This window comes from Glycine soja, chromosome 18 (genome assembly GCF_004193775.1).
Source record: "Glycine soja cultivar W05 chromosome 18, ASM419377v2, whole genome shotgun sequence".
Classification (NCBI taxonomy): Eukaryota; Viridiplantae; Streptophyta; class Magnoliopsida; order Fabales; family Fabaceae; genus Glycine; species Glycine soja.
In genome coordinates, this window is record NC_041019.1 from 56969375 (window position 1) to 56980890 (window position 11516).

The 11516-nt window shown below is 33.0% G+C and overlaps 1 protein-coding gene across 4 annotated transcripts; it reads right to left on the reverse strand.

Annotated features, from left to right (window-relative positions):
- Positions 1 to 740: 740 nt before the first annotated feature.
- LOC114396706 (chloroplastic group IIA intron splicing facilitator CRS1, chloroplastic) lies at positions 741 to 7248 on the reverse strand. Of its 4 annotated transcripts, XM_028358826.1 has the most exons (10): positions 6453 to 7248; positions 4994 to 5489; positions 3946 to 4076; positions 3103 to 3453; positions 2852 to 3008; positions 2029 to 2321; positions 1836 to 1895; positions 1504 to 1670; positions 1301 to 1407; positions 741 to 1091 (listed from the first exon to the last, which is right to left on the reverse strand). In XM_028358826.1, the coding sequence occupies exons 1-8, from the start codon at positions 7155 to 7157 to the stop codon at positions 1620 to 1622; spliced, it is 2244 nt and encodes a 747-aa protein (XP_028214627.1). In that variant the 5' UTR covers positions 7158 to 7248; the 3' UTR covers positions 741 to 1091; positions 1301 to 1407; positions 1504 to 1619. The 4 variants fall into 4 exon arrangements, with proteins under 4 accessions (XP_028214627.1, XP_028214629.1, XP_028214628.1 ...); XM_028358828.1 differs by having other exon boundaries at positions 741 to 1407; positions 1845 to 1895; XM_028358827.1 differs by having other exon boundaries at positions 741 to 1396.
- Between the last annotated feature and the right edge of the window lie 4268 nt (positions 7249 to 11516).

Here is an 11516-nt window from a genome sequence, read left to right on the forward strand (position 1 = left end):
TTCAACAAGAGATTGCAAACAAGAATATAATTTTGATATACTATCATTATAAAGATTTTTATACTTTCAGTTAATTAGAAATTATTCTAAATTGACTTTTATAATTGGAAAAATATAGGAGCATACTTTTTAATATACTACTACTCTTGTGCACTACTAACAGAACCATTAAATATTAAATTTGCAACAATCATGTTGCATGTCTTGGTTCACACGATTTGCCGTTTACAGAATTTGAACCACAGCTCACAGCAATCGATACAGCTAATTCCGAAGCAGAAACCTTGTGTGTTAGGGGCCAGATGCCTAAACATGAACATGCCTAAAGGCTTCCATTGTTTCCCTTTGCATAATTTGTCCTCTATTCTTACAACTGTAATATGATTACAACTGAACCAACCTTGTTATTTGAATTGAATTTTTTAAGAAACAGTAATATGATTATATTGGAGAGAAAAATATATCATTAAAAGAATGTAATCAATAAGTCTTATTATCTTTTGTGTATTTTTTTCTCTGATAGGATCTTCCTTTGACAAGAGAGGGTATCAAAATTTCTCGTGTAACCCTCAGACCAAATAAATTATGCGCAATGCTATATTTTGATTGAAAATTTTGGTATGAAAAATATAGTCAGCACAGTTGTGATGTGACTGCATAACAAGTTTTAAAGAGAATCATTACTCGATCAGATGGCACTTTTATAAAAAAAATTGCAAGTTTTATTGGAACAAGAAGAATTTTGGATATTAGAAACGTGAAAAGTTTTCATTCATACAGCAAAATGCATTTGTTTCTGATACAATATGGCTTACAAAACAGAGCGTAAGTTACTTCTACGTAACATCTTAATGAGCCACCCGCCCAACTTAATTACAAAGCTTAACTCATTGCACTTTAGACTGAAAACACAATAACTACTGCATAAAGAATAAAATAAAAATGACAAATGACAAATCACAAAATACTCCAAGACACCAGAAATTTCAGTGGCTTTAACAAGTTGTATACAATACATGTCCGTAATGTTAGTAATGTGTCCTTCATCTTAAGCAGCTTCTTAATTGTATGCTAGAGGTAGTCAAGTTTCTCTGTTATAAATGTTATAGAATATTTCATGGTCAGAACAACCTTGTAGAAGTATTTTTGAACTTCTACATGCAAGCTATGCCTCTTCAAAAGATTCAGCTTCAACTTAAAGAAAGATGATAGTGGTTGAACATAAGTGAAAAGCACTTCACTCTCATGAAGTAAACACTTGATTTCTGCAACGGGAAAAAAATAAATTTTCACAATATACCTTGCTCAAAGTTCCAGGTTGTGCATGCGATTTCCTACATGCAGAACTGTTGTTTCAAATTTTCCAGATCCATACAGCAGGTGCCACTTCGATTCTCTGGAAAGGAACTTCACATATAACCAATTAATTAAATAAGGTTCAGTTTGGACTTTGGACAATTGACTTAAACGAAAATTTTCGCAAAACTATAGTGGAAAGCTTACTTGCAAAACATGCTGTGCTTACTACAATGTTTGTCAAATTTCTCATGTCTTGTCTATTGTCAACAAGACAACTAGAGAGAAGTTGCAGCATGATAAATGTCTTAGACATGTATGCATTAATTTGCAAATTCTCTCAGCTCAATTTCCTTTTTCTGCTGCAGGTCTGCCTATAATTGCAAAAAGGATCTCAGTTATACAGTATAACAAATAAAATGATTATATTGAAGTCTCAAGTTTTCTAGTCAAACGAAAAAAACACCTTGACAGATTTGTTATTTGTCAATATTGTTATACATGAATGACAGTTTCAAGTACAGAATGTTGGGATTTACCAGTTTTACCTCTAACTCAGAGATTGCCTGCTCTCTCTGATGAGCAAAAAACTTCATCGACTGAAACAATATTAAGCAAATCAGTCTTGAATGGAAAATGAAACTTGATCAATGAAAAATAGTAAAGGAATTGGATATGAATTTCCCAAAAGAACTAGGGGAACAATGGATGCAAAAGAAAGCAGTCACTTACTCCAATTCTCTGCATTTCAAGAGATCTCCGCAAAGCTTCTCTTTTGGTTAGAAGATTTTTTGCTAACTTTATTGAAGGCCGTTTATAGTTTTTTCCACGGTAAATAATAATAGCATGGCCCTCTTTTAGTTTATCAACTGAAACTAAAATTCCACCACTTTCTGTCTCCAGCACTTTTGCAGTGTTGATGACTTGACTGAATAGTTTCTGCATCGTAATTACCTTCACCACTTCTCTGTGTTTCCAATGCTGATGTAGGCCTTCCAATACACCATCAAAGATTCCACGCCTGCCTGCATTCATTTGTCAATATAAATTCTTAGGATAAAGAAAAAGATAATGCAGCCTTTCCAACTAAAAGAGATGTCAGTGAGTATTTGAAAATTGAAACTTATATTGCTACCAACCATTGTTGGGTATTTGAAATATCCAAGTGATTTTTATAATTATTGTTGATTTTGACAGCAGTGGGGACCGGGGGTGGTTAATGATGAAGATAATATTTTACAATGGAATTGTGAATGACAAGGCTTTCCTCTTCAGTTGAATGTTATGCCAAGCATCCTTATATACAGACTCTTAGTAGGAATATGTGAGGACTATTTCCTATGCTATGAGTATTTGTCGTTGTTTTACCCAAGCCTTATTATAAGGGGTACTTCGACCACATTCCTCCTAACTGAGGTGGAACATCTTAACAATTGGATTACTCAGCAACAAAAGCAATAAATGACAGCTAAAACAACGACAAAAAAAGTCATACAGATTCAGATGGAGAGAGTATGTAAATCCAATTAAAACTGGAGAAGTGGAATTTCTTTACCGAGCAGTAAGGAACTTTGCATCTTCAATCCTATCTTTCGAAAACATTCTCTCTCTTCATCTGTCATTATTTCCAAGTCAGTATCCTGCTCACTAGGCGTCCATGCAGCATTTAACTTTGATAATTCCCTCTCTGATCTCTTTATTTTCTTGTTAAGCTGCAGAATCCATACAATTAATTAGCGAGAGTATCAATATATGACAATTGAATTGACAAATGCAAAAGGAAAACTTCAATTAACCAAAGTTTACAATGAATGCTCTGCGCTGTTCCTCTTTCAATTCCTTCTCCAGTCTACATATTTCTGCTTCCAGTTGAATGTTTGAATCTACGTTTACACTTTTTGTATCCTCAAGCTTTGTTTGGATTTTCCTAAATTCTGTTAAAGTTCCACTTGTACTAGTGTCTAGTGGCACTTCATCAATAGGAGAAAAGGCTTGAATTGCTTTCATCCGTGCAACTTCTTCGTGAAGTTGGCGACTTTTAAGCTCCAATTCTCTCTTTTCCACCAAAGATGCAACACTTCTTGGAAGGAAATCATTTCCCCTATAGAGTAATATGTAAAACTTGTTGCGCAACAACAGAACTCCTCCAGTGAGACACTGCATTAAATACATCAAAGTTATTTACACCTGTTTCGGGATACATAAACCAAAGCTGGTACAAGAACTAATATACAAGCTACAAAAGAGAAGCCCAAGTGGCCAAGTTCACCAGTCTCCCATGACTATTAAACATAGAGCATATATGCAAGCTAATCTGGAAAAATATTGTTGGTGCAACGAGTGATTTTTGCTTCCAATAGCCATTGTGAAATCTTTCCCGGTCATTCTAAATTTAATTATTATAAGCCCTGCCGTTGTAGTAATTTACACAGTCATTCCTGTAGCAGGCCACATTTCAAGTGAGGACAACCAAAGTGACAAGTTTTTCCCCAAAAAGTGAGTCAGGACAATCATTTACCAGTCTCCAACTCAACGCAACATGAAAAAGTCAAGTTCAGATACATAATATTGTTGATGAAACCGATAACTAAGGTCTAGGATGTCTTGCATCTCATGCATGTGGAACAGTTAAATTTATATCAAACTTGCCTTCAGTTCATTGGCCATCATTTCATTGTCAGTATTTGGAATTCCATACTTGATAGCAATTTTTGCTATAAGACTCTTCTCCCACAACTTTAAGATAGCTGAAGCTAAGCCCTTGAGTCCTTTGTTCCTTCCTTCATAATAAAGAGACAAAAATGATTTAATTAATTAACATCATGCATAAAACTTGTAAAAAAATTTCTGCTCGCAATTGTTTATTGTAGCTAGTATTGTTTACAACTAATTAATTAAGATTTTCTTTATTGATGTTAATGATCAGATTCATCATTCTTGAAGCAATTATTTCTTGATATGGATACTGCTTGACTATGTATATGTAGTGAACAAATATCGCATCATGAATTTGGCCCATTCAGGTATACTATTGCTTTATTAATTGATACCAATGAGGTCATAAGATTAAGACCTAAGAACTATCACAGATTGAGGATGACTATAGAGCACTTAATTGTATATGAAGTTATTTCCATTAAACCTGATGAACAGACTCTTTGTACTTAGTCTCTACTCTCCAGGTATAAAATGTCAGTCATAAAAACAAAACATGATTATTCATGATTGTAAAGACGTCTTTATGTCAAGAAATCATTGACTATATAACCTACCTATAAGCTAGTATGTAGTACAAAACTATGCTTATCCATATTATATTAATATTACAATGCATTATATTTGAGGAAAGGATAACAAAATTCAAAACCTGATGTAATAAACAGTCTTGTTCAATTATGAATATGCAAAATGCACTGTGATAGCCAACATAAATTACTAAAAGAGATATAATGAAAAAAAGATGTGAAGATATCTCTGGAAGATGATGATGATAGTTATAATTTATAAAAAAAGTAATGGCAAAATGGTTGAAAAATGAAACCAAAGCAGATAAAAAAAAGATAAATATATAGTGTTAAGCTGGTTTAAACTGGTAATTCTTTCGTATAAATTGCACCTGTTAAGGAAAATCAAGAAAATAAATATGTAGTCTCAGCTTGAAAACGATATTGAAGGATTGCAGGAAGCAGTAGAGTACCAAGGACAAAATGAGTTGGTAAAGATTGAGCCAGCTTCCTGAAGTATGTTAGTTCATAATCAGTTAGTTTAGCACTAGAATGAGGTGGACAAAGCCGAAATGGAGGCTGAAATCCAGGAACCTCTTCAGGAAGTAAGTCAGCATCTACTGGAAGTGGCTTGTGCATCCACCAATCAATAAAGCGAGGGCCTAAGCCGTCCAATAATCTCTCAGTTTCCCTCTCATACAATGATCCATTGACCAGTTGACAATTCACATCTTGGATGCCAGTTGATATAGAATCCTTATGATCAGCATTCCAGCTCAGCGTCTCACTCGAACTGTGGTTGGATTCAACCCGGCAAATATCACCTTTGGTAGCTAATTCCACCCTATTCATTTCATAATGGTTTGTTCTTAGACTAGGAGAACCTTTAGTGGTCAACTGATGATTGCATCCTCGGTAAACCACAAGAAAATCCTTCTTACTCAAAACAACCAAGCCTCCAGTCTTTGTCTATTCAAACAGGAAATGAACACTAATGTAGTCATCAGATAACATGAAAGGATAACATGAAATATATATATAACATAACAGAAATAATTATCTACAAATCAAAACAGTTTGATTTACATTAGAATATTGACACAACTAATTCATATATAGCAGCATATCTGCATTATATAGCAGTAACAGGAAACTCAATATTAGATATCAATAATTAGTCAAAGTCAAACCAGCTCATATCAACTTTCAGTATTGAACATCTATAAACATACTAGTCCATATTCTCTATACTTTTGGATACTTAAAGAGTATTGCTATCAACTTACCCAAGACCAAGACTATGGGTAGAGCCTTTTCTTTAATTTTTAAAAATCCACAATTTCTTATATAGTTTTTTCTTTCTTTATGCATCTGCAACCCCCAGTCAAAACCATGATCATATTAATGGCTAGCTCTGCCACTAACCAAAACTTACCACCACCACAACCCCAAAAGTCACACCCTTCTCAGACATTGGATCCTGTACCATATATTGATATGACAATACTAACAAAGATTTAATGGCCTGCAGGAGGATGGGAAATGAGTTTAAAGCTTGACTTGCATTACCTTCTCAAGAATTCAACATTATATAGCATGTAACAACTCCATGAACTTTAAATTTAACAATGGTAGATAACTGTATAATACTTAGAATATCACTTACTCCTTAGTTTATTTCAATATAAACAAGCCAAAACTCACTACAAAAAGTGTGTACAACATCAACAAATAGAACTAGATGGTCAGCAAGGAAGAAATATTCATATTTTAGACACACAACATGGCCTTCTATAACCCATATTTCGATCATCTACAAGTACAACACACTTACAATCTAACATAATGATTCACATTTTCAGTAATATAACAATTGCAATGCAGGCAGTTTAACAAAATTCTACTTGAAGAAGAATAGGGACAAGCCAAAACCTCAACAATTTCTCGAGCTCTATCCATGTTCCGGCACAAAGGGATATCAAATTTAATCATGGCAAGCTCATTTCTCCTCCAAGTCCTTTTAATCTGATCCACAACATCTTGTGTAACACCAGCTTTCTTAACCTTGATCCATGTTCTCATTCTTGCAGCTTCATTCCTCAACCTTCGAAGCAGGGCCTTATCAAGAGTCAACTCCGCAGCAGTGACAGCTTTTTCCCTTTTCACTTTCACAAAACCAAACTTCTCATCCTTCTCCCACGGCATTCTCCCCTTACTCCTAACCTCCTCATTTTCCTTCAAAATTTCCAAATACCCTCCAAAGTTTTCAACATTGAGGGAATCAACTCGAGTTTCATTTGAATTCTGAGTCTTGTGAAGCTTTTCCACCCTGTCCACAATCTTCTTCATGGCCCTCTTCCCTCTTACCTCTTTGCCCATCAAAGCTTTATCAGAAAGTTCGTGTTTTTCCGGCTTGAACTTCTTGGATTTGGGGTTGGAGAGGTCAACGAGCTCGTGGGGTTGAAGAAGAAGAGGAACCTTCATCCATGGAGGAGTGGGGGATTTGATGGGAACTTGAGAAGGTGAAGTGCGTTGATGATTATGGCCATTGTTGGAGTTTGGGGGCAGAGAAGAGGAAATGTGAAAGCGAGAATATGAATTTGGAAACAGAGAAGGATGAAAGGAAAGAAAGAGCATGATTGCTGCTACCCAGAAACACCATACGATGATGATTCGTGAAGCTTAGCAACCCAAGGATGAGAACTTGAGATATTCACCAATATTCTTGTTATTTTGGTATTTTCTCTGCCACTTTCCTTTTTTATTTATTTATTTTAAAATAATTATAATTTAAATTTTAGCTATAATAATTTAGATTAGATTTAGAATCATTATAAGAGAAGACATAAATTCTAAACAAAGACACATATTAAATTCATTATAATAAAGTATGCCCTTTTAAATTAGATTATTATAGTTTTATATTAATATTTATCTCTATAATTTATATTAATATATTTATGTAAAATTTTATCTCCCTGTGACATATTAAAAGTAATACAAATTAAGTAAGTTCTAAATTTTTTTATGGGTATATATATATATATATATATATATATATATATATATAAAAGTTTAGTTATTGGAAAAAAATAAAACAATAGGAATTTAATAAAAATAATAAATTATAGTGACACTCTTTCATATTTTGTATAGATTGTACGTGATATTTTTTTTTAATCCCTATATTAATCTATTAATTGTTTGAAAAACATCAAATTGATTATACTAATACTCTTAATTATTTGAAAATATTACATCACATACACCTATAAGAAGTTGTTGTAACCTTAAAATATATAGTCATATGCAATTTACTTTAATAAAAAAAATACCAAAACTCAGTCCACCTTATGAGAAGAAAATCATTGGCTATGGCTGGTCATTTTAACTATTACGTGCAGGTATAAATTCGAACAGATCAATTCTCATTCATGCTTGTATGTTGTAAGTCTAAAATGAGTTAAAAAGATGTGAAATCTAAAATTTTACACTTTTATTTTAATTTAAAATTTTCATGTCAACTCACTTTTATTTCATCACATTTCACTCTATCAAATATTATATAAATCTAATCAAATTTAGTCGTGCAGGTGGTAGATTATTTAAACTTAAATTTAGTTTGATGGCTCACACTTTTTATTTTTATTCTTACTAAGAGTTAAAAATATAAAATTATATTTTAATATTTTGTTAAAAGATTTAAATTAAGTTGTAAAGTGTAAACCAAATTATTACTCAAAATAGATAGATGTTTGTCTTACCCTAGAAATTATGTGGCCAAATCTTTGACACCTAACTTGTTTTAGGATTGGTCTCGTTGATGGGATTAGGTGGTTTGTTTAAAGAAGAGGTATGCTAGGTTTGTGTTTTGTTGGTGTGTAAAAAGGTTGCTAGTGAAGGAAAGAGGTTGGTATGAAGACTTCTTAGGAAGTTTTTTCCCAATTCAAATGGCTAGATAGATGAAATTGTATAAGGTCTAGTTTTGCTGAAGTTGGTCTAGGTGACTTATACATCCTTAATTTGAGGGAAGGGAACCTCCAGAATTAGAGAAGGAAGAGACGTAAACTAGAAAGGAACATAAGACTCAATTCATTGCCCCCTTTTTCAGTACTGATGCAGTACATATATATAGCAGATATTGCCTTGCAACTAACCACTAGCATACACTTTTGGGATTCTGTTAAATTGCCATAACAAACTATAATAATCTCTAATGGTAATCCTTTTAATACCCTTACAGTAATTAATCTACTTAGGCTAGGTTCCTAACAGTGACCCATGTTCATGTTCAATCCTCCAAGATATACGTATAATAGTTAAGAAATACCAATAAAATAAAATAATAACAAGACTCAACTATGGTTGAACAAATACAAGTTATTGTTTGCTACTTATTTTCTTGAATGTCGCGTTTAGTCACAAACCGTTCGAATTTCTTGATATACTCATTTATGGAGAGTCTTTTGTCGCAAGTTCTACTGTTGAATATAATGGTTATGTAAGAACTGACATGTAAGCTCACATCGCATTTTCTCCTATGTTTTAATCTTACTCTTCTTTTCAAGGTTCTGGTTACTTAAGATTTTTCCACCAAAGTGGAAATGTGTTTCGCTAGCTTCACAATATCAATATATATATGTTTATTTTTTACTCCTCAATGTTTCTTTGCACTCAAACACATGTTTCCACAGTTTAAAAGTATTCATTGGGTTGGAGTTTACCTTTAGAATTTGAAATCTCCACTTTGAGATGTCACTACTCTAATTTTCTTTGGGGGTGAAACAATTACTAGCGAAAGATATTTTTTTTCTTCCATCACAAATTCATGGATGTCTATGTCTTGGAGGCATTAAAAAAAATTTAAAGGTGGAAAATAAGGATTAAAAGACGTTAAGGGTGTTTCGATACATGAAGAAATAATATAGAGCCAAAGTGTGATTTTGAAAAGATATGGAAATATGGTAATTGATAACTGCTAAATAATTGTATTTTGATAATAGAAAATAAGGCAAAATTGTCTTTAAAAATAATTATTTAGCAGTTATTTGCGCTTAAATATTAAAGAATTGATGTTTTGTTGAATTTTGGCTGCAGATATAAAAACTGGAGGTGTAACAAGCAAAAAGGCCAGAAAAAATGAAGAAAAAAAGAAAATCTGAAGCAGGCCCAGTCCAATACGAGCGATGAGCGCGCGCCACGCGCTAAGCCCGCGATCTACACGCGCTGAGCGAGGGGGTGTCGCGCTGAGCGCACCTACGAAGGCCCAAAGCCCACTTCAGCAGCTATAAATAGAGAGCCAGTCCAAGGGACAAACACCACGACAGAACCCCCTCTCCTAGGGGTTTCATCTACTCCCTTTCTTTCTTTCACCCCCCTTCTCATTGTAAAGCCCTCAATGGCCATGAGTGGCTAAAACCCTTAGTTAGGGCCTGGCAGGCCTAGAAGCCAATGTGATGTATGATGTACTCTTCACTATTTATCAATGCAATACCAGGTTTTTCTTTCCTATTTTCTTTTCTGTTTTTATCTTGCATTAGTTTTAGGGGTTAGACGCTCGGGAGAGGATAACTTCTAATAGAATAAGAAGAAAAGATATCATAATAAAATCATTGCTAGACATAGAGTGATTGCATTATGCCCATGTGTCAAAGCAAACATCTAGAATTAGAACTTCATGCATTCTATCTATTGAGTCTTTGCAAAGGCATTTGGGGGATAGATAGGTAAAATAGGCTTGTCATCGTGAGGCATCAGGGGCAAGTAAATGAATAGATGTGGGTGGGATAAAATCACCTGAATTGGTAAAGAAAAAATCATAAACTCATACATCCTAGGCAGACAAGGCAAGTCAGTTCCTAACACTATTTTATCTTGACTTTATCTTTTTTCTTTTATTTTAAATTTTAAATTTCTTTCATCTTATCTTATCTATTATCTTTATCTTTTATTTTAAATTTTAAATTTCTTATCTCTTGCTTTTAAATTGGGTTTGCATTAATCTAAGTACAAACAAAGTCCCTGTGGATTCGACACTCGGACTTCCGAGAACTTTACTACTTGTAACGATTTGGTACACTTGCCAAAGAGTTAACAGTAATCTAAAACAATTTAAAGGTAAGAATGAAAATATAGAAAAACTTAAAGGTCAAAATAAATTTTGAAAAAAAAAATGTTCTGTAAAATATGCCAATGTGGCATACCTGAGACATGGCAACAAAAGAATGACTAACATATCACTAATTGGACACTTCAGCACTAACGTGGCATATGATGTGGTCTTCTTTAACCTCCTAAACAAATGATAATGATATTTTGAACTGAAAGGGACCGAATAGTATTTTAGAGTGTCAAAACATTATTTTTTCTCCTTTATTTTCTTCAAATAAATCTGTGACGGTGGTTTTGTATGTTGGTTGGTGATGATAGAAATTCGGTAAAAAAAAATTGTAAATAAAGTAATTAACTAAGAATGACTATGGTTATGATTTAATTTAAGTTTAAATATATTTTTGCCTTCTCAAATTTAGGCCTTCTTAAATTTTAATTTATTTCTTTAGTTCTTCAATTTCGAGAAATATTCTTTTTATTTTCTTGTGAGCTAAAAATTATCACAAATTGTGTATTGTCAAAAATCAATTAAGAAGAAAAAAAGTAACAAGTTTTTTTAAATTAAGAAACTAAAACAATAAATTTAAATTTTGGGGCCAAAAATACCAGTAACCTAAATTGAGGGATAAAAAATATCCTATTAACAAATTAATCCTAGGATTAATTCTTTCTTATTTATTAATTGCTCTTCCCAATCCCAAGTAGTCTCTACTCTCCCGTACATCCTCTATATTGTATGCTATGTTAAATGTGAGATTCCATTTGACTTGTATTGTAATATAATAAGTAGAGAATTTTATCTGAAAAAGAAAAGTATAGAATCATCCTTAATTACCCTATAAATTAGTTTTTAAAAATTCAAATTTTAAGACTACGCATGCAAGT

Coding starts and splice junctions, on each gene's coding strand:
- LOC114396706 (XM_028358827.1), bottom strand. CDS start 7,157: ATGCTCTTTCTTTCCTTTCATCCTTCTCTGTTTCCAAATTCATATTCT. Junction 4,077..4,993: donor ACCAACTCATTTTGTCCTTG/GTACTCTACTGC, acceptor TTTATTATGAAG/GAAGGAACAAAGGACTCAAG. Junction 3,009..3,102: donor AACAGCGCAGAGCATTCATT/GTAAACTTTGGT, acceptor TGGATTCTGCAG/CTTAACAAGAAAATAAAGAG.